This window comes from Gasterosteus aculeatus, chromosome 8 (assembly GCF_964276395.1).
Source record: "Gasterosteus aculeatus chromosome 8, fGasAcu3.hap1.1, whole genome shotgun sequence".
Lineage (NCBI taxonomy): Eukaryota > Metazoa > Chordata > Actinopteri > Perciformes > Gasterosteidae > Gasterosteus > Gasterosteus aculeatus.
This window is the reverse complement of record NC_135695.1, coordinates 10985138-11008809: the sequence shown is the minus strand read 5'-3', so window position 1 is coordinate 11008809 and position 23672 is coordinate 10985138. Positions and strand designations below refer to the sequence as shown.

The following is a 23672-nucleotide window of genomic DNA, read 5'->3' as shown; positions in this document are numbered from 1 at the left end:
GGGGAAAATAGCTGCTGTGTGTGTACATGGATGAGAACGGAAGTGTTACTTCCGTTCTCATCCAAGCTGGTGAAAAACACCTTTTATTTTAGTTTCATGTAAATGTAAAGATGTATCAGATGCCCAATGCGTGGTGTGTTTGCCTTGGCTTCAGGTGCCAGGCACCCTCCAGCTATTCTGGGCAGCAAGACAAACAGCGTGATTACATAGAAGAGTGGATATCCACAAGGTTGCCATGACAATGAGAGCGAGTGGGCTTCAGCTCGAGTGGAAACATAAAACAACGTTCTAGTGGCGTTCTAGTGACGTTCTAGCGGCGTTCTAGCGGTACTGAAGTGAGATGAAAGAGATGAGATAACTGCCTTTTTAACACGTGGGTCTGAATAATGAGGTAATTATGCTGTTCATATGGGATTTGAGATCTGACTACTTTGAAGTAGTGTGTACGTTTTGTGATTAATGATTCATTTAGTAATGTCTTATAGATATTGAGTTGCATTATGAACAAATTATATGGAAAAATATGTATTACTTCTTCCTGATTCCTCCGACATCTCTTGAAAATATGTTTAATCTCAGCAATGCAAAGCAATTCAGTAAGTTAGCAAAAGATTCTTCTTTTCCATTGCAGCACAGCAACATGCACAGTAACTTCCTATGAAGCAAATTTGCTTCTCACATTCCCCACTGCTCTGTTCTGCATCAGCACTCAGCTCTGCCACTCTTTCTATTAGTCTTGGACATTTTTTAGAGAAGCTTCAGTAAAAGAAAGACTTTCCGTGTTGTATGCACAAGCACGATTGATCCCGGGACTGACGTGAGTCTCTTGGTACCTGACAACTCCTTAAAGAGGCACCATTGAGCATTTCCTTTCCTTGAATCTTATCCATCCTTTTTTTCCACATCCTGACTGCTCAAAGAAATGGTGAATGAAATAAACTCCACTGAGTGCACACTGGGCTTTGAACTGGGTCAAAAACTTTGCTTAAGCCACACAAAGCTTGGAGGATTGAAAGATAAAAACCAGAGAGACTAACTGCTGTTTGCTGGATCGGTCTAATCAATATCTTGCTTAAGTGATTGGAACGTCTTTTATTCCCATGATGAATATTTTATTATGCACTGTATCCAGAGAATTCTTTTTTTGTGATTTATAAATATCTGATTATGTTAATTAACATGGGTAATTATATTATGCAGTATGTAAATGATATGAGCTTATCCGATAATTAAAGATATTTAATGTTTTGCTTGTGTTTTTATTCCCTTATACAAACTGTATAAAGTACCCCTGCTTATCTGCGCTCTGCTGAGTGCTTTCAGTGAAGCGTGTGTAGATTTCTAATCAATACTTAGACTTAAAGCACTCATTGGAATTACCTTCCACAACAACAACAACAACAACAACAACAGCAATGTTGTTGCTGATGGGTGAAAGTAAAGAAATGAATGTGGGGCAGTAGATTTGAAGGGAATTTTAACAATATCAACTTATGCACATTTGGTCTAAATCAACACATGCAAACATTCAAAGTTGTTATCATCACGTAAACAATTAGGTTCCGTTAAAACTTTTTAAGAATGTTTTAATTTTAATGTACTCATCAAAGTGGGTGAAAGACAGGACCTCCTTACTAATCCACATTTTATCTTGTGTCCTGGGTGTGTTGTCTTCTTTCGTCCACTTCTGTTCACTTTCCCTGAAACATCTCTGCAGCTATCTTTCTTTATATGTCTATTTCTGTCATCTCAATTAGTGCAACTGTTTAAATAATGAATAAAAACTCTAAACTGGATAAAAACGTCAAAGGGCTACTGCAGAGTGAAATGGGAAAACTGCATCCATCTGGATTTTGACCAGGGATGCAGTAGCGACACCACCAGCATCTTCTCTCAGCACCAGTGGTGCTGAAAAAACATATGCATATATTTTAATTCTATTGACAATGCAAGACAATTAGCCCATTGACAACTTCTCTCACAAATAACACAGTATACTTGTCCCTCAGTCTCTAGAAAAACTAAAGCAGCACTGACAATTTGCCGCTGTGCTAACAAGATGAACGGCTTTGTTTTAATGTTGGTGTCAGTGTCAGCCATTGATTTTCACTGTCCAGGATGGTGAGGCACAACTGGGCTAATTGAGGCAGGCTAAATGTTTGTGGCTGTTGTTGGATGCATGTGTCAGCAGACTAATTTCACCGAGCAGCAACCACAAGCAGCCTTGAGACCAACGGATACTCAGCGTGTTTGTAGAGCAGCTGTTAATCCACGGATTACGCCAATAAAACAGCCCCGACCTGCGTTCTTTTCTGACTGACTGGGACTTTTTATTTGCCCCTGATTGTGTTTTTTACCACAGTGGGTGGTGACTGTATGGAGTGCACATGAACAATGTGCGCAGGCTGTAAATGCACAGTTAAACAGTGGGAGGGTTTCCTGGTTACAAGACAGGGTGGAGGACACAGCAAAAACACGGGACACTAACGGGTGATCAGGGAATCATTTGTTGGGAAACATGCTTGTGTCAAAATAAGTGTACTCATGTAGTTATGTCTACATTAATTAATTAGAATAGATACGAAAGATTATATATATGAATAACATTAAATATATGTCTAATATATGTCTATATATGTCAAAGTAAAAGAATGAGAAATATGCTTCTTGTTCCAGAAATATTGGAAATAAATATTCAGTGAGAACTGATGGTATAAATTACACCACATCACAGCAAAGATGCATGTAAACTATTGTTCATTCCATTGTTCCATGAACACATGGCCACTGTGTAGATTCGGTGTGAAGATATCTGCTTCTTCAGACCTTCAAGGTTCTGTCAGTCATTGGATCAGGTTGAGGATAATGGTTATAATGAGACACAGACTGCCACTAATCTCCTCAAGTGCCCCTCAACGGCATGATAGACCATTCAAAATAGTTAGTCTTGTACAATTGGAAGACGGAGTACCAACGGCCTCCCCCCCCCCCCCCCCAGCTTCAGTCATGTTTTAGGGTAATTTATTTTTAACAAATGAAGAATTGTGGTAATGAATGCATAAAAAAACAGACTAATTGGAAAACTTACTCCAGTAATCCAAAACAAACAAACATGCTTTGTGTAACGTTTTGTATTATTGGGTTAAAGCGTGATTCAGATACTAGTTTTCATTTTTTGGTATTGAGTGGATAAAGAAGCTTTACCAAAAAAGGAAGAGTAAGGGCGTTATTGAGGCAAACGAAATACAACCTTTATGGTCTGTGACCAGAAGGGCCTCAGTGTACTTGAGGAGAAACAAAGAAAAAACAGCTTCAGGAATTCAATAGAGTAAGAGATAAAGCGCGACAGTTATTTCCTGTCAATTTTAAAGAATCGCACATCACAAACGTTAACTTGTTTCTCCGTGCTGTTTATGTTTTCAATCCAAGCTTCTCATCCTCCCCCTCACACATCAACCACTACTCGCATCATGTGACACTTTATTAGGACGTTCCCAGACGGAGGAATGGGACACGGGCGGGCTGCTACTGTCCCGGGTCTTTTACCCGACCCGGTGAAATACACAAAGGCCGCGGCGTTCCCACAGAGGGCCGAGAGCCAACGTGGGTCCGCAGGGGCCGCAGTCGTTGGGAGTTTCCAACGGCTGCACCGAGATGTTGCGGGTTAGTAACTCACAACACTGTTGAAGACGGAACCATCTGTTTTGCGTCAGCGTGTCCACGTGCGCGCGTGTGTTTCAGTTTCTCAACGTGTTTACCACAGTTGCAGCATGCAAACGGGTCGTTGAGGCCATTTTGTGTTCACTGTTCACTATTTGAAGGATTTTAGCAATGTCACATATATAAGACAAGATACAGGCAATTCAAATATTAAAATGTGGGGAAGAAATATATGAAGCTGACTAACTGTTCTAACAAGGTTTTGTCACAAGACGGATTTGAGTATTAATCATGTAATCCCTGACCAGAGTCGAGGCTCTCAGATTGGTTCCTATCCATTAGAACGGTCGTTGTGACATTGAGGTCCTTGTGTTGTCAGCTCAAACAAACCTGGTGAAGCGCAGTGTAGTGATGGGTTTGTAGAGTATAAATAATTAGAACAAATTAATTTAATTTACATATTAAAAAGTGTCTTTACAAACAAAATAAGGAAACCTAAAATGGGAGTTGATGTTCAAAGACAAAATAGGCTTTCAACCCATTGGCTGATCCTACTTTGGCTACTTGGGCCTCAAACCAATTAGGCCTTAATTGAGTGTGAGGCTGAAGCTCTTACACCCCGTTAGCCAGAGACAATCATACTTTGTGACACACATACTCGCTGATCTGAAGGCATTTTGTCCATCTGCCCCACTTACGGAAAAAAAGGCTGCCCCGGGTCCACTGTGCATCTCTCGTTCCATCCCACAAACACAAATGGGTTTTCATAATGGTTTTGCTTGAATGTGAGTTTGTGCCCAATACATATCTAGGTTAATACTCTCTCTCTCTCTCTCTCTCTCTCTCTTGCAAACCAGCAGAATAATGAGAAACAAAGGACAAGCTGTTAGAAGGATCTTTCAGTACAAAAAGCCCGGAATTTTTGTTTGTCACCATCAAGTTCAAGTGACCCAGTAGTCCAACTTCCAACCTCAGTCAAATCATTATTTGGGCTTTTTGATGAGATGGCAGAAACTGGAACGAGACATTCAGACTTTGCATTTGTAATAAGTTTGTTTTGGGCCTTTTGATGGCAAAAGTTCCCTTCGGAAAGCAACTTACATCCAAGTATAGTTAGGTTAGTCAGCAGGCAACTCATGAAATAGGATAACAACACCATCATATATTTTCAGTAACCAACAAACGACTTACAAAAATGACAAAGTAACAGAAAACACCAACTTCTTATCCTTTGTAAAGTAAAAGAGGGAGCACAGTCAAACGCTCCAAACCACTGAGGACAGATTTTGCTAACAACCTTAAATCTCACTCCTGATTGATGGTACACAGACACATTTATTGTTATTCATTTACATAAATAACAATCCGCTGCGCGTCGGGCCTAACAACACCCTCGAACTGTTACATTATTGGACGATAAAGTACAGCCTCCTGTACCTTATTGCTTAAGTAAAACACATCCAAATCCCGACAGACCAAGCTGCGGATCAGCATTTACTTTTTAGTCGTGTTCCAGACTGTCCCTTTCGCCTCCTCGGTTGTTTTCTCTTTGTTTTTCCACAATCCAGATGTGATCCAATCATTCCCAGATGCGTCCAGCTCAAAGATAAATCAGTCACTACATGTAGGTTTCTTTTTGTTCAAAGTTGCAACACCAAACAAATATTCTCCTGGGAGGAAAGGAAACTTTCTGTGGAAGTGTTTGTGTTGCCATTTCCAGATAAATGGATCCGGGGAGGGGCGGGGACGACGAAGATGTAAAGAATATAAACATTGCATGTAATGTCAATCATGTGTATGGTCAAGCATATAGTTATAATTAAAGTAATGATCCATGCTTTTTTTTTATCAACATTAGTGTTGTCTTAAAAAAGTAAAAAAAACGAACGTAACTTGTTTTTTGCCATGAATATTAGCATGTTTGAGATGCCAATTATGTATTTTTTAGACCGTAAAACCAGTTTTTACTCAAACTAAATATCCTAATTGACTACTAGGAAATGTTATTTTGTGAAAACATTTTTGTGTTTTGTGTGAGGATTTTTCATCATGTTCTTCACTTGTCGGCGTTTGAAGCTTCTACAATATAAATCTCATGACAAAGTTCATGATTTTCACTTGACATTACATAGTGTCACACTGGACACTTTTTTTTTGACAGAGTGGGTTGTAATTTCATCTGCATCTTAACTTATAACACCTGTGCGATGGCTTTTAGTTTGGGATCCCTGAAGTGATTATTACAGAACCGCACACACTTTAAATAGTGGGCACCTAAACTGTGTGGCCTCTCTCTCTCTAACCACATCTAACTATAGCACAGCATCACACATCTGCCCTTCAATCCTCTCTTCGCTAAAGCCATCGGCTCTCTGCGCCATCGTGGCCTTCTGTGGCCAATACAGACAAATCACACCAAGCGAACACAGCTTTTGAGCACTGAGCTCCAGAAGTGGTGCTTTTCTGTCACCTTGTGGCCATAAGATGTAAACACACAAACAGGTTAGTGTGATTTATCTGCTAATGACATTTAAAGTGTAATTTGAAGCACATGCTGCTCCTTCCCTTTGATGTACTAACCACTTTTTAGTTTATGTGGTTGTTGATACAACGCAAGCATCGTGTGCCTCGAACTCAACAGTGGATTAAAAAAAAGAAGGAAGTGTCTTTTCAGATTGAATTAGATAACTCATTTGTTGATTGAGTAATTGCTAATTGAAAATTAGAATATCCATTAAATATTGACGTACTATCTAGTTGTTCCGAAAATCTAACCTCTGTGGCTTCATAAATAAACCGGACAGTTATAGTGATACTGTAAGTGTCAGTTTAAAATATATACTTAGTATACATATATAGTTATACTCGTCTTAAACGAGGGGATTCCTGCCTCTCGTGTCCCTGATAGTTTCCTCTGTCCAATCACCTGCACCTTCCCAGTGTCCCTCCCAGCAATTACCCAAATTTGGCACAAGCCTAAATGAAACCACAAAAAGGGCTGACCAGGTTGAAACTTGCAGTATTTATTGTTAAACTCTACTGTGTGTAGCCAATCAAGGCTTTAATCAACTCTGAATACCCTTGCTCCTCCAACAGTGTCTGAAGTTTTCACTTTTGCACATGAAACTGAAACAATTACCATACACAATAAACACTTAATTTTAACTCGGAAAAATAGACGGAATACCTCAATATACAAGCAATATTTAACCACTTCAATCCTCTCGTTCCACAGATATTTTTTTATCTTTTTTGTACACACCAGACAGTGAATTTATATATTAATGGCCAAACACAGAAAAAGATAATATCACATACCCTTACAAACTATACATTTCAAATACATTTCAGCACAATCAATCCAAACTGCAGATTATGACCGTACTAACAGTGTATTTCTTCCCTTTAAACCTTTGTTTATAACCACAAAGGTTTCTAGTGCCCACCTCTATTCCTCACTTCCTCACTAATACACAGCTTGCTCGTAGTTCCTGTCTGTAAGGACTGTACATTGCTCTCCTAAGCTCCATTGAAAAGTTTAGATTACTCCGCTGGTGCAGAGGAGCAGTGTGGCACAGTAAAATCTGTCTTTTAAAGAAAGAAACATCAACAGATGAGGATTATGAGGTCTTCACCCACAGAACATAATAGCAGCATTCATGAATATCAAATGTTGATCAAGTGTTTTCACATTTTTCAGCTCTGAAGGAACGTGTGCAAACCCACTAAAGATACACATTTGCATTTAAATGCGATCTGCGTGAGAGTCGCAGATTCACGGTCGAGCTGTGAGGTGCATCGTACACGGAGCACTTCTTAACTGAGGCAGGTAAAGCAGAGGAACGCTTTGTGTCGACGCTGACAGCGGCTCGCTCGAGTCCTCGGGGCCGAGCAGAGCGTGTGACTCCTCAGACTCCTCCTCTCTATTGAAATCTACATTTTTGAGCAGCTTAATATTGGTCTTTTCTTCACGGCTTCCGTCATCCGCTGCTGGATAGTCAGTCGGACAGCAGAGGTCTTTCTCTTCTCTCGCCTTCTCTTCTTCATCTTCTTGCTCCGACGTCTTGGAAGGCTCCTCCATAGAGTTGTCGGAGCAGGAACGTCGTGGCGCGTTCGTTTCTCCAGCTGGCCGGCAGTCCAGCTCCCACAGACCGCCGGGGAAAAATCCAGAAATGTTAGAGTTGGAAGAGAAATTGCCCCCGCCGCTCCAATCTTTGTCGTGGAGATGAAGGGGCGGTTGCTCGCGCTTCAGGTCACAGATAAGCACAGTGGCGTATGTGACTGCGGACTGAGCAGCGCTGTCGTTGAGGTCTGGAGGCAGGTCTGCTGGTGGATGTTGTAGCTGTGACTGGTCCACTGGTTGACTTGAACTGACTAAAACATTTAGATAAGAAGGAGCTCCAACTAGGAGCCCCCCACTCTCCATTGCCTGGCTTTGGTTGCCCTCGACGTTACAATTGGAAATATTCTCAGACGGCAGGTCCAGGTGCCATGTAAGAGGCCGACCTTCTGGAAGGAGGAAAAACTGGTCAAAGGTGTCAGCCTGGAAAGATGAGCAAAAAAAACAGGATTTATTTTGGGGTGAAACAACATAACTGAAAGATGTATAACATTATGTCAAGCATTCCTACAGCAAAATAAAAGGGTAAATGTGCATTCATGAACATGGATACATTTGTTTGTAAGTATTCATGAAAGTGATAAAGATAAAGAAAAGTAAAACCGGCTTGGTTTAAAAAGTTTGTCTTGGCTTACTGTTAAAACAAGTGCTTTGTGCAGAAGGCCAAACATATTGAGTAGAAGGATCAGTTCAACATTATGAAATGTACTTAACGGGTTTCTTGCCAAGATTGACTCCTGTAGCCAGGCAACTGGTGGATTAGCTTAGCTCAAAGACCGGACACAGTAAATCTGCCTCTAGCAAAGATGTAACAAGTTCACCCCAAACGTAAAACTAATACCTTATTCAAGTTATCTTTTTGTTTCGTAAAAATAAGTCCTCGTTCTACTGGGTGATGTTTGCCAGACTATTTCCTGGCGATGAAAACAACTTCCTTGAGTCTCATGACATGTAATGTAATAATGTAATGTCTCACTGCCACACCGAGGGAGCTAAGCTAATTGTTTTCCAGTGGTAATGCTAAGCTAACGTACTGTGTATCAGTGTATCATATCTAAGACACATTCAAAGGTGTCTGTTTAAAAAAAGTTTCTGAATGCATGTAAACAATTTTTAACACACAAATTACAGCAGTTTAATTTAATTTAATTTACCTTTTTTAAGTCCAGTCCTTTGGCCCAGGAGCATTTCTCTGGGTTGGGCACGTCCTTCCACACAAGCTTTTTCATTCTGAAAAGAAACGCAGCAGATATTTAGGTTCCATCTCTCCCCTCATCTACCGCCAGCTAACATCAAGTGTGATTACACCTTTGTCACCTGCTAAATGTCACACCCCTTCAGGTTTTAATGATTAGTCCCGTAATTAGACTGCACCCCAAAGACTTTTATTCATTAGCATTTATCACTTCTTACAGCTCGGTAAATGACTAATTTGACCTACAGTGATGGTGTATAATTAATCCCACGTACAAGATCGACCATGAAGATTCATCACATTCTGCGGGCACGGGGTGTTTTGTAAGATCTGATTGTCATTTCTGCAATAGAACCCCCCAAATGGATTTAAAATCACAACTTTTACATGTTGAATTTCTTGTGTACGGTAAGATCTGCTACTGACCATGAATGTTTAAGTTAATCCCTGTGGATGTGTGCAAGCAGATCATTTTTTCAGAAAGAAACAGGAGCTTCTTACTGTTTTTGGGAGACAATCAGGGTGACAACCAGGACCAGGGAGAGGAAAGAGATCATCATCAACATAATGTAAGCTGCAGGGTCTCGTCTGGTGGCTGAAACACAAAGAAATAATCAGACCTAATAAACTATTAACTTAACAAAAGTGCTGGGATCATCCAAGGATGGAGCTACAATAGCCCAAAAACTGGTGCATACCCAAGGCGAACATTGGCACCCCCTCTCGATCAGCAAACACTGGGTACAAGTAGAAGCCGCACTGCTCACAGCCTAAGAAATCCCCTGAAGTGATAATTAAAATCATTTAAGAGAGTTTACTCACTTTTTTAAAGTGGAACACACTGTTAAGAGATACACTCTACAATGAATAAATGACCTCTCAGATGGATGGGGGAGTCTGTGTAGGGGAGTCTGACCCATGTCTTGTCACTACGGTCCTTGTGATGATCCGAGTCCTCTTGCCTCTGTGGAGACCACTGGACCACCATGAACAGAGGGACAGAGCTGTTGTCCAACAGACTCCAGGACAGAGACACACAGGTGCTGTTGATGAGTGACACGGTGAAGGAACGCACAGCGCGGCCTGCACGGGGGAGAACAAAAGGAGTGAACACCAGTCTTACAGGGGACGTCTTCTCTTCTGGTTCAAGCTCTGTTACAAAAATGACTCCACTCAACAGTAGGGATGAAATATGCCAAAACAACCATATTCCTTTTGATGTTTCGCTAATTGTTGTGGAGAAAAGACACAGTGGTTGTCACTACGAGCGACCTCTTAAACGTAGTCAAGTGACCGTTTGTTGATAAAAAAAACATTTATACAGATATTTTGAGTTGGATGCTTTTTTTTTCATATAAACATACATATACATTTTCTCAGACCATAAACACAAAAATACATGTATTTCTGAAAGGAGATAAAAAGCAAAGAAAACATGACGTGAAACCACCTTGTTATTCTTTCTGGTAAATGTGTCCGTAGGCAAAGCGTGCAGCAGGAATCTGTCTTATCCTTCACTAGCATTGGTTTTTATCAGAATCCAATACTTTTTCCAGACTTTACTGGACTATAAAATGTTACAGAACCTTTCTCTTCGCTGTTTGAATCTGCTCCTGGTGTAATACAGAGTTGCAGCTCATTTTTATTTTCATGAACAATCCATGCTGATGTAATAAGTTAATTAGTTTCCAAAAATATACAGTAAAGTGAAAAATAAACTGACCATTATCAATGCCAATTTTCAACACTTTGTCTTTCTAGTTTCCTCCTTGAACTGATTTTGCTACCTTGGTTCCTTGCGCTCGCTGAGAATCCCGTCTCACTCACGTTTTGGTTGTGTCTCCAGCGTCATGTTGATGTTGCTGGTGGAGCTCCCCAGATGGTTGTACGCCTCCACAGTCACAATCTGGAGCTCCTGGTCCCACTGGAAGCTGTAGGACGACGCCGCGTCGATCTTCTCCCTGATCACAGAGCCACTCGAAGCCTGGAACTGGACTATAAATCCATCTATGCAAAAAGAGCGCCCTGCTGTGTGGAGGTGCTGCGCGAATGCAAACAATTTTATTATCGTTAGTTATGTGTCCATTACAAGCCCGACAATCTCTATGTATTTTCAGTTTGGGTACCTCAAATAGCAGAGTAACAATAGTCTGGTTGCTGTGTGGATCATGTTGAAGGACTCTCCAGAAATCTGGGCCGCGCTTCGGAGCTGACAGGGAGACCAAAAAATGGCATCACATTAGCTCTTACACCAACAGGTTTTAATGGTGGAGGAGACGTTGGTACGATGCGTAGTGTACGGCTTTCTTTCTAAAAATCAGACCATCGGAAGTGATGTAGAAGGAAACATTAGGCAGCTGCAAGTTGGATCTTTGGAGGTGAGTTGTAATTTGTATTCTCGAGGTGAGAAGTAATGACGCGGTACTTTACCTCTGCTGTTCTGCGGTGTGGAGTAGACCGGATCGCTCCATTCGCTCCAGTAGCCTTTGCCGTTGAAGTGCATGCAGCGCGCTTGTACCACATACAACCGGCACATGTCCGACGCGGCGAGCTCCATCCTTGGAACCTGTACTGGCCTCTGGGTCTGCAAGCATGACATCTTATTTAGAGCTTGTTTTTGGTGTGAAGGAAATGTGGAATATTTTACCTGTTGAGTAAGGGTTTGTTTTATCCATCTATTCGTTTCATCAAATCTTATCGTTTTGATTTCAGAATGTGTCCAATTAAAACGAGGGCAATATGCTCTCATGCAAGCGCGTATCGGCTCATATCCGACTGACCCGTTGAGTCCATGTCAATACATCTGGTAATTTATTGAGATTGGCCAAATCTTTGATGGCCTGTGATTGGTAACCAATGCAATACACCAGCCCACCTTCCACTCCGGCTGGGCTTTGACAGCAGAGGGCGAGTAGTGCCGAAGCTGACACTGGAGTCCCTCTGCTGGCAGAGACGGAGGCTCCCACGTGACCCTCAGGACCCCGTTGCTTTGGGTCACTGCCCTCACGTTAGTGGGCGCGTGGGGTTTTACTGCAGGGGGGGGAAACAGCATGGAGGGAAAGTGTGAGTTTGTCTCATAGATACAGTAATGGAGTCTCTGAATCCACCTGGCTCACCATGGTCTATGGGCGACAGGTAGATGGGTTTAGTCTTGATGGGGCCCAGCTCGGACGACATCTCCACCCACAGCTTGTAGCAGCTCATCCTCAGAGGCTGAATGGTGCACGTTTTCACCTTGGGTCGAACTCGCAGGCAAGCCGGCCCCTTCTGCCCCAATTTCTCACCCGCTGTTTCCCTCTCCTCCATGATGTCGCACGGCAGGTCGGCCCACCTGACGAGACCAACGAATGAAGGCCGTGAATATTGTTACGTCATTGCTGCGGGTCTCTTCCCTTTAGCTAACCCTTCAGCTAACCCTTTCTGGGATGCGAAAGGTTAATGTCCCTTAATGACAACTTGGATGTTATTCATGTATTTTTTAACATTAAGTCGGTTTGTACTTTTAAAGCTTTAGTCACCAATATGAGGCAACTTTTTTACTTTTTTAGAATTTGTACTTACTTTTTTCCATGACATTCTTCAACCTAAAATATATTTTTTTGTTGACATTTCTTTCATACAACTTTTTCCAGGATGTGTTCCCTTAATACATCCAGGCTCTCATAGGATTTCATTAAGAGACTGACAAACATCCAAATAGAGAACACTAATAATGAGACGGTTACTGTCAAACGTACATTGCTGGTTTACCTGTATCCGATTTGGGATATAGTCCACTGTGTGATATTCCAGCTGCAGTCCATCGCATCAATATCACCGTTGGTTGAACAGTTGATATCAATGGGGGCTCCTGAAAGACGCACTCGTGTTTAGGTCAAAAAGAAATCTTCCCCACAATGGCCACTTTTCTCTGGCATGGTTTTGGTTCACATTATACTGCTGCTCTATTTTTTGTCTGTCCACCGTGGAGAGGAACAGAGTAAAAAAGGGGCTTCGGGAAACTTTTAAACATCAGAGGAGAAATGTTGACGTTTAACTTTCACTGCAGAATGAGCCCATCCATGTCTTAATAAATGTCTGATTTCTTTCTGTAATATCTGACCTGTCTGGTGCATCAAAGCTCACCTTCTACGTAGATCTGGCTGTACGGATGTATCGGCCACTGAGTGCATCTCAGAATGTCGTACATCCGAGTCTCCGAAGAACGTATTGTGATCTGGCTGACCTGTTTTGGGAAATATAATTTACATTGATCGTACTTTTCTAAAAAAACACAAGAAAGTCCTTAAAAATTCTTTGAAAATGTCACCAGAATTACAGAAACGCCCCTGGAGGTGGAGTTTGTATATCCTCTTACCCACTGGTTGACTGGGTGGTACAGACTCCTATGAAGTAACTGTTTCCAGTTCAGCTCCCAGTGGGCCATGCTGGCGTTGGTGCTGTGGTCGTTGAATATGCAATACACTGTTACGTTCTCCCCTGGTCGCGTCACTACTTTCTCAGGGATGTAGCTCAACTCTGCCATGCACACACACACACACACACACACACACACACACACACACACACACACACACACACACACACACACGCACACACACACGCGAACATGGTATATTTAATTAATATTCATTTGATTACAAAAAGCTCCCTAATGAAATGTCTCCTTTTGTCATTTGCTAAGAGATCTCAAAGTTTTCTATAAATTGTATATCGAACATGTCAAAAGCAGCAAAAGAATAGAACAAATACCATCAGCTGAACAAATTACGTGACTCAATTCCATTCAACCACAGTTTAAATTAAGACTTTTTTACAAAAGGATTTCAAAGTCCTTCAGTTGCAGCCAACAAAAACATTTGCGTGGATTCAAAAGAAAAGTGACTCATCCGCAAAATAGCTGAGGTGCTTACCAAAAGAAAACTTTCAAAAATTAATTAAAAGAATGTGTCTTGTGCCTTTGTTAAATAAAAAATAAAAAACATTTTTATTTTTGCTGTTTTCCTTGTTGTTTCATTCACAAGGTGCAATGACTCAAAGTTGTTGAGTCTCACAAACTTTAAACACGCAGTTCAATCATGTGATAGGAGAGCAATACGTACACATGTGTTCAAATTCACAAAAATTCACAAATTCACAAAAAAGACACTAACAACCAGCAAAAATATCTCTTACAGTCTCTTCTTAAAAGGATTATCTCGGTATTATCTCGGTATTCACACCAACTATTCATTTTCAAAACATCTCTAGTGAGTCTTTAATCACCAGTATTGTTTTCACGTTGTGTTTGTCATCGTCGACTACCAAAGAAGCAGCTTTTGAATACTTTTAACTATTTATTAGGTAAATGATATCCCCATCTATTGAGCCACCAGCACAGAACTGTTGTGTCACTTAGTTTATGCTTATTTAAATAAAGGACATGATGTTTTTCTCCAGTGGAAACTGGCACATTTAAATGACGAGGAAAGAGGAAGCTGAATAAGCATTTCAGTCGGCGTCAGTCAAAAGGCTCTTTTGCATTACTCAGTGCGATTTGAAAGGGAACGGTTCTTACTGTCCAGCTTGATGTTGTGAGGTTTACTCCAGTCGCTCCATAGTGGAGGTTCGTCCAGAGAGGAGCAGCGAACCTGGATGGTGTAGGTCAGCCCGGGTTTCAGCTCCAGAGGCAACCTGGGCTCTGCAGCAGACACCACCTGGAAACAGCAGAGAGGGAACATGCAAGAAGCATGATTAAGAGATAGCGTATTTCCTTTATCCACCTGGAGAGGCCTGCAGAAACCCTGAATAAATACAGTGTTTCTGATCCACTGCTGAACGCTAAGTACACTGTAGGATGCATTAATACAGCTAGTGACTGAGAGCAGGCAGCACTCAGCAAGCAACACGTCTCGTCTGTGGAAACTGCAGTGAAAAGCAAATACAATAAGTGTGTGACTCACTCTAGGTTGAGACTAACTAAGTGTCTCCATTACATCATCACTGCCAATGTACTTGTGTAAGTGTACGTAAGTTCTCTGACACCTGACAGCACATTTTCACTTATCGGTTTGAAGCATGTTTTGTACCGAGGTTTATGAATTGTAACTGATGGCTATGGATCTTTTATAGATTAATTATGAGTAATTTAGGAACAAACTGCACCGGTTGTACAAACAAAGGTAATTAGATTGTTTGATCACTGAAATGAGTTTTAATGTATTTATTATCAGCAAGTTATAATTTACATTGCATACCTGTTGAAAATGAACATTTACAACCTATTGACAAAAGTTATTATTAATAGTTTATAACTAATACAAAAGAAACAATAAAGAAATGAATTTAAGTTTACAAATCATATATAAAAGGTTCCTTATCATGAAACGGTACCAATGTGTTGAGATCACATGACTCATCATATCAACGCTTCGTGTTACCTCCCATTCTGGATGAATGGTGTTGGAAGAGTGTCGGACTTCGTATCTCAGCGGACCGATGGAGTCTGAAGGGTCTTCCCAGTGTACAATGAGCTCAGCTTCAATGGTCTGAATATGTGACAGGTTGAACGGTGGACTCGGTTTCACTGTAGAAAAAAAAAAAGATGCTCAGAGTCACAGAAAAATACCCTTAATCCTACAACCACTTTCATACTGGTTTAACATCAATTTACAATGTAAAATATGTTGCTGAAGAGAAAACTGGCTTCCTTTATTTCTGTGGGCTAATTTATGTTAATGTTCAAGATAACAAATTACGTTATGCCATCAGGTGTCATTCAACGGAAAATGTCTTAATCTGTGTTCACTGACTGTTTGTTTCCATGGTTACAGCGCAAAAAAGAACTCCCTATAGCTAATTAGCAAGACTTTAGAAAAAAAAAGAATTTGCAAGTATTTAAAATAAAAGTAAAGGCCAATGTCGGCCAACGGAATTGACTATTTTGAAAGATTCATCATTTAGGTCTGTTGCAGTATTCCAAACATTTGAACATTTTCAGGTTGTCAAATGTGGAAATGTGTCACTTGTCTTGGTCTTATAATTTCTATGAGTGTAATATTTTCGTGTTTGAACACAACATTTGACAACAAGTTCTACTTTCTTCTGAAAAAACTATGAAATGCTTTTCATACCAGGCCTGTCAGGGATCCTGAGGAGAACAGGAGGAGCGTTGGCGTAGGAGATGCTGATGCTCATCACAGCGACAAGGTTGGTCGCAGCCTCAAGAGCGAGTGAACACATGAAGGATGAACTCGCTTTACAGACAATGGGAGCAGTATTCCCATTGTTTACATCTGAGTCCTCTTTCTGTGAACTGAACAACAGGTATGAAACACACTTAAATCAGGCTTTTATTTCAGTACAAAGTATCACATCTGAATTCAAAATATTAGATTAAAACTAAATATTTATGAAGGCCCCAAATACTGCTACAATATATTCATTATCATAGCTTTTATCAAGTCGTTTACAGTAACATACTTTGCAGTATAATTCCATTACAGCACTGCTGATGAAGTGTGTTGCATACTTGACAAAAGGCTAAAGCACATAAACACAAACAATAATAAAATATGTCACTTAATACTCACACCAGCCACTGCAGACTTACAGCCAGAGGACCAGCATCCACCGTTAATGGTTGTAAGAGACATGTTACATTTTCCCAGTTTTCATCAATCTTGCACAATACGTCCAAACAGGTGCCTGACAAAAGATCAGAATGTCATATTAATAGCATGATCTGCGACATCTGGTTAGCTCACATAATTGAACTTTGACCTTTAAATTAAGACTTCGACGAAAACGTCCTCGCTTTGTACTATGGAGAGAGTGAAATATTAAAACTGCTCGCGGGAACTTAGTAAGGAAGAGAAAAAACGCCTTTTAGAAATAATCTAATCACAATAAGATTAGTGAAATCATTCTGAAAAGAAATTCTCACTTGTGTGACAATCCTTTCCCTCGGTCAAATTAATCTCAGAGAAAGAGGTTTATCTGTGCTCATTGTTCAGTATTCATGTCAGAACATGTTTGCATGTCTTGGAAGCTTTTTGGTACAAAGAGACAGAGAAAGACAAACATATAAAAATAAACAGCCTTCCTACTCTCTCTGACGGTAAATGAGAATAATTGCGAGCCTGGAGTCTTGTGATTTTACAACCTGGAGCGGTTGCTCTTCTTAATGGGGGGGGGGTGGGACAGCAGCTGAAAAGCCATTAAGGTGTAATGAACCTGTTAGGGTGATCGTGACATGCCTCTCTCTCCGTGACAAGTGACGTGCCAGTATCTAAAAAACGCTCACCGCCAATAGACTCACGAGTATTCGATCCATTTGTCGAGCCCCGGAAGCTGCAGAGGGAAAGGCGTGAGTGCGGTGCGTGTGTGATGTCGCCGTCTGCAGGCAGGTGGGCTGAAGGTGAGTCACAGCACAGCTCATCCTGCCACGGGAGCTGCAGGGCGCCGGAGGGGAGAGAGGCGCCCTCCTCAGGCTCCAAACACCGAGCACCTGCTCACAGAGAGGCAAGAAAGCGCGGGACATGCACAGACACTAAATAGATGTCATGCTTTTAAGTTTGCTTTCCATTTTCTCCATTAGACAAGTTAAATTGCACATTCTTTTATTAATAAAGATATTTTAAAAACTGGCTGCTGCATAGTATCTATGTACAAAGTCATGAAAGTTCCAGTCTGACTTGATTATGTTTACAAATATAACTGCCTTTAGATTATAATATCATTTAGGATTTACAATTTTACAAGGCATTGTATTTCCTTTAAATCAAGCAGAAAAAGCTCTGATTACAACACATCCAAAGGGAAAGCAACTTAAATCTCTACTCATGCAGACATTACTGCACTATATATTTACCAACATAATATTGTAAAATAAAGGCCTTAATCTGCCTCTTTCTGACACATTCAGCATATATTTTTGTCAGCTAGAACAGTTTTAATGACAGTCTGTGTTTGTGTCAGAGACAGATCATGAGAAAACACTATTATTCTACAACACCAGATGAGATGAGGAATTAGCTCAAGTGAAACTTAATATAGAAATATAACTCGTAGAGAATAACATATTGTAGAGTCAAAGACTGTTTTCCTTCTGACAGCACATGAGACGCACACAAGAGATACGATGAAGTGTCAACACCAGTATGAGGCTGCTGCGTCCTGAGATCATATAGACTTACACATCCTCAGTTGTGTTACTTGAGTATTATTTTAACAGAAAGGTTTGCTCCAAGCTGAAATTAGTTTAAAATCATCACCACTGCATCAGATTTAAATGATGGAAACAGATTAATCCTTCCTGGGAAAAACCTCAGGGAGTTGCATGAAAAACGTAATATCCTTATTATTCTGCATTATATCCCACCAATAAGTTCCTTCAAATAACAATGTTTTACCTTTACATGGTATGTTTATTTTGTTTCATCCAAACATGAATCAGCTACATGGATATTTTTTAAGAAGGGAAGATAGTTGCACAATCTGAGCGTCACAACTGTTGTGTTAGGGTTTAACTCACCATTGGATAGCAGGAGGATATGCATCACGACTGTCAACACCACAGACTGAACCCTGGAGAGAGACAGAGGGGGCGTAAGTAATGGAAGGATGCACAGAGAGAAAGAAAAACACTCATTTTGCAGCTGTAATAAAAAAGGAAAAAGAAAAAAACATAGCAATATGTATGATGAGGGAGAAAAAATGACAAACGAGGACATAAATTGCACAAAATAGGTATCAAGGACAGTAGATTTGTGGTTTTCTGCATAAATCAAGTGTAAATGAGGTACTACGGTTTCAGTGTTCAGAAGTTTTTAACAATTAAGTTGTATAAAAACAGATATTCAAATTTGCAGCTCAAATAGCTATGACATAAAATACTTAAAGTTCATGCTTTGCAACCAATAATAATAACCAGTATCATGGGAGGTCAGTGGGAGACGTGTGTTTGCAACAGTGGACAAACCAGTGCCAAGAACAGCTGAAGAACTGGTGGACCGACTTATCCAGAGATGATTGGCTCATCGGTCTATTTCTACCTCATATGTGTGTATGTGTATTTACCCTATCAGACACCTCCCGTTCCTCTGGCTGATAACTATAATACAGTTTTTACCAACTGCTTACACACAAAACTGAACATTAAGTACACTTCAAAACTCTACACACAATTCTCCAAACTGCACACACACCTCCTTCAAAATGCAACACTGAATTCAAAATGCCATAAACACATGTCAGAATGAAGCATTTGCATCAAATGGCAAACACTTCTTTCATGATAATACATTTTTGCATATACCATGTAAGCACTGCTGTTCTAAATCTAAAGCTCTTTGGTCTTTCATAGGCTTATATCTACATTTCAATACAATGTTCTACAGTGAAAGTGATGTGCTGAGAGGGGTAACAAGTACACCAGAAACGCCAATGCAATGTAGAAACAGAAAATATTTATTAGGCCAAACATTACTGTTGTATACATTAGCATACAATAAAACTATAAACATGTAAACCAAAAGTATATTCTTTACAGTAGAATACAGTAAATTGTATGTGGGGTCCCGGTCGAGGAATTGGCAGGGGGGGAGAGGGGTGCAGTCCCCAGTGCTAAGCTTCATCTCTTCTCCGAGCAGGGTCTGGCCACAATACTTAGTCCACATCACAAGATACGTTTTCTCTTGCCAAACATCGAGGGAAGTATCTCCTAGCATGGCGTATCCAACCTTGGACATTGTGATGGAGGACCCCATTTTGAGTGATGGCAGCACACACGGTTATTACCCCCACGCTGTCCAGGGACATTGGTAATTGTCCTCTGTCCTATTGCATTTCATCCCCGGCGCCTGGTTTTGGTGAGGTTGAAGCCAACCCTCATCCGCATAAATAAATATGTGGCGAATGACATGGGCATTCATCTCCAATACTCTCTGTAACAGGCAAACTTATATACAGATGGGTAAATAGGGTATGTCTGAAGTACTGGAAGTAGTGTTGCATACATACCTCTACAAAGTCATGTCACAGATTCTTGACTGGGTCTGACTTGAGTTTCTCTCAAATGGCACCTTATAAAGTTGTTTCATCACTTGGTGCCGTTGCAGGATGCGTTGTATGGTCGACAGGCTTACAGCATTGATATTGGTGTCATTATTCAAGACATGGTAAATGGTAAATGGTAAATGGCCTGTACAGCGCTTTTCTAGTCTTCTGACCACTCAAAGCGCTTTAACACTACATGACATCATTCACTCATTCACACCCATTCATACACTGATGACAGGAGAACCATACACAGTGACACCTGCCATCAGTAACTACCATTCACACACTGTAGTCGCAGCTACAGGAGCAATGTTGGATTAAGTGTCTTGCCCAAGGACACAACGACATGCAGGTTAGTCGGGCCTGGGATCGAACCGACAACCCTCTGATTGGAGGACGACCGTGCTCCCCACTCACCCACAGTCGCCCCTCACCCACAGTCGACATGCTCTCTTATCTCTCGAATCCTAATTGCATTGTTGGCCAAAACCATATTTGTAATTGCAGTCTCTTGTACATCTGTAAACAAGCGCCCTCGTCCTCCATGATGTCTTTGCCTTTCCACTTTGTACAGAATTCAAACACAGTATTTGTTCAGCATAGGAACTGTAAACCATTTACAAAAAAAAGTAGTACAGCATGATAACCAACCTCATTCATTCAATGCAGTGCAGTAAATGGATGGCTTAGAGTTACAAATGTGTATGCAATACTATGCAGTCATACATAGTTTACGGTACATTACTATAATGCTAAAATAGATAGTTGCATACCTGTTCTCATTTCTGAAGGTTCGAATTATGGACGCCACTGTAAATCGACTCAAGTTGGGCTGGACTCTCAGTCCAGCCTCTCTCATGGTCAAACCGTGGTTGATTACACGATCAACAAGTGTTGCCCTAATCTCATCAGAGATGGCTCTCCTTCCTTCTCTTATTTGCCCTCGTCCTCTTCCTCCTCTTCTTCCTCCTCCTCTTCTTCCACCTCCTCCTCCACCTCCTCCTCTTCTTCCTCCTCTTCCTCCTCTTGGTATTTGTCCTCGTTGTCCCCTGCCTCTTCCTCTCTGTTCATTGTTAGCATCCATTGTTCAAACCAGGTAATCTGACTTTTGACCTATTTATAAGCCCACTAAAGCAGCAGGTAGAGAATTGTGTGTAGTGTGTTTTGAAAAAAAGTGTTTTATGCAATTGAAAACTGAGTCAAAGGCTGAGAAATAACGTATGGTTTTGAAGATTTGGGGTGTAGTTTTGCACTTTGAGTGAGAGGTTTCAAAAATCGTGTGACATGAAAATATTTTGTGTGTAAGCAGTTGGTAAAAACTGTAACAGCCATGCACACAGAAATACGGGCTCAAACACAGAAGTGAGAGTCAGAGCGGTTTAAATGATGAAATAGTTTGCTTTTGGCACCAGATCAGTGAGCTCAAACAGAAGCGGGAACAGGCAGATGAGACTGGGTGAATATATAAGCTGGGAAGCAGATGAGCGACTGAGTACTTGGAAACACAGTGAGGGTCACTACTGGCAGGTGGTTAGTGGTAGGTAGAGGTTAGAGGCTGTAAAACAGGAAAAATAAGCTAAATTGACCAATGAGAGCGTTAAGAGACTTCGTCACTGATCAAATGATCCAGTTTTACAATTTATTCATGTGAAAAGTGTTCTGCTTTATTATAAAGCTCTGCAATGCTCGTGGTGAAGCCAAATGTGCGTGTCAATGCAAAAAAAGGCACACAAGCCAGAGGGATATTGTAATAAATCATGGATATGCTATTGACTAAGACCAGCACAGCATGCTGTGAGGAAACAAAGCCTCTGGCATTTTGAAGAAAAAAAATCCCACATGTTGCATCATGAATCTATTACATTCAGCCTTTGATCTATTTTAAAAAATGCTTTAATAAAATAAGTGTCAATCAATTCCACACATGTGTGATTATACTGTATATCACATTTAAACATAGATATGAATGTATATTTTCCATAAATTCAATGGCTGACAAATCCTGGTTCATTCTCACAAAAAAAGTAAAGAAAGAAATTCGGCAGAAATGAATTGATTTGCTGCCACCGCCTGGGCAGGTTTGTTGTAATCTGAGATATTAATTGTATATCTGTTACAGTGTAAACAGTGTAATGTTCATTTCATGTTCTACTATTTAACATTATGTCACCCACGCTCAGTGAGGAGGACCATCAAATGCCAAAGCCATTAGACACTATGACTCAAAAGACACAAAAAGGTTCCACGCTGTTGCTGGTGCATTACTATACTTTTGACAAAATGTATTCATATTCATATATGAATACTGAACTAGCTTTGCACTTAAGTGGCCAGAGGAAGATAACGGATGCTCCATAGAAGTGAGCTGGGATCAATCAACAAGAAAGCACATAAGTGGAATGATTCCAGGCTCATGACCTCTTGTAAGTTAACAACAAATATTATTATCATTTGGGCCTGTGGCCAAAGACTCGTTTAAAAAACCGATGTTATTTCTTTTTTAAAACAACTCATTGTGACCTTTCCTGTGCTCTAAAGAACACCGGATGTTGCTGAACCAGGCTTTCCGTGGACGCTTCCTGTCCGGATGAAGAGAGAAACCAACTGTAACTGTGGGAAAGGACGCTCATCTGCTCCACAGCGACTCACTTCCAGCTGGATGAAGCTTGAGTGACAGCTGGGGAGCATTCCAGCAGTCTCAGCAAGCAGCCACGTGACTGTTGCTAGTTTATCGAAAACAAACTAGTAATAGAAAATATCCATACACAGTGTTTTTTGATCTATTCCCGACAAGTTTCCCATGAAAACAAAATGGAATCAGCACACGTTTCTACATGGAAGGTTAGATGATAATAGCTTGACGTGAACTCACACATTAATCTCACTCATACATTCATCTCCCTATCTGTGTAATTAAATACTCAACGGTAAAGTGCAGCCTCGGTGGAACCTAATTGGGCAGAAATAAACCGTCCAGTCGACATCGGAGTTGCAGAACATTCGAGCTGTGAGTTTGACAGAAGTGAATGATCCGAATAAACAGAGAACTCAAAGTTCACAACGAACACAAACAGAGAGAGAGTGAGGTTATTTGAAAGATAGTATTGACGGTGGGTCCTCTTACATTGTTCCAGGCAGTTTATCCTGTTTTAGGGTCCCAATTCTCATTTTCAGGTGAGTTTAAGTCTCCGGTGAGGAAGATCAAAGGCCACCTTCCATGTTTGAGTCCGAGACTAAAAACAACGATGATGATGATGACGGTTTCCCCACAGAGTCCCCCCCCCCCCTTCTCTATCTCTCTCTCTCTCTCTCTCTCTCTCTCTCTCTCTCTCTCTCTCTCTCTCTCTCTCTCTCTCTCTCTTCTCTCACACACACACACACACACACACACACACACACACTCACACGCACACCCACACATGCTCCCGCTGGATCTCTGACGTAGTTGCCGACGCAGCGTAAAAGAGAACACGCCCGGTTCTGTCCGCTGTGATGCGTTCAGGAACACCAACGGAAATTCAAACACTTGAGAAGACACGTAGGATCTATGACCATCTATTCATTTTAAAACTTCCATTTGAAAGCTTACCTATTTGTTTCTTTTATCACTTATTTCATTGCTTGTAGTAATGTTTAGGTATTATTTTGTTTGTGCAT

At 40.8% G+C, this 23672-nt stretch overlaps 1 protein-coding gene across 4 annotated transcripts; it reads right to left on the bottom strand.

Annotated features, from left to right (window-relative positions):
• Positions 1 to 6663: 6663 nt before the first annotated feature.
• On the bottom strand, positions 6664 to 23453 carry lepr (leptin receptor). 4 transcript variants are annotated; one of them, XM_040184902.2, is made up of 20 exons: positions 23140 to 23453; positions 18490 to 18542; positions 17260 to 17463; positions 16547 to 16661; positions 16088 to 16269; positions 15395 to 15540; positions 14533 to 14671; positions 13333 to 13493; positions 13101 to 13200; positions 12726 to 12825; positions 12092 to 12306; positions 11851 to 12005; positions 11406 to 11559; positions 11102 to 11184; positions 10803 to 11016; positions 9852 to 10058; positions 9674 to 9757; positions 9477 to 9570; positions 8935 to 9010; positions 6664 to 8203 (listed from the first exon to the last, which is right to left on the bottom strand). In XM_040184902.2, exons 1-20 carry the CDS (start codon positions 23181 to 23183, stop codon positions 7436 to 7438), a joined length of 3294 nt encoding a protein of 1097 aa, XP_040040836.2. In that variant the 5' UTR covers positions 23184 to 23453; the 3' UTR covers positions 6664 to 7435. The 4 variants fall into 4 exon arrangements, with proteins under 4 accessions (XP_040040836.2, XP_040040837.2, XP_077964278.1 ...); XM_040184903.2 differs by having other exon boundaries at positions 17275 to 17463; XM_078108152.1 differs by lacking the exons at positions 18490 to 18542; positions 23140 to 23453 and having other exon boundaries at positions 16567 to 16661; positions 17275 to 17414.
• Between the last annotated feature and the right edge of the window lie 219 nt (positions 23454 to 23672).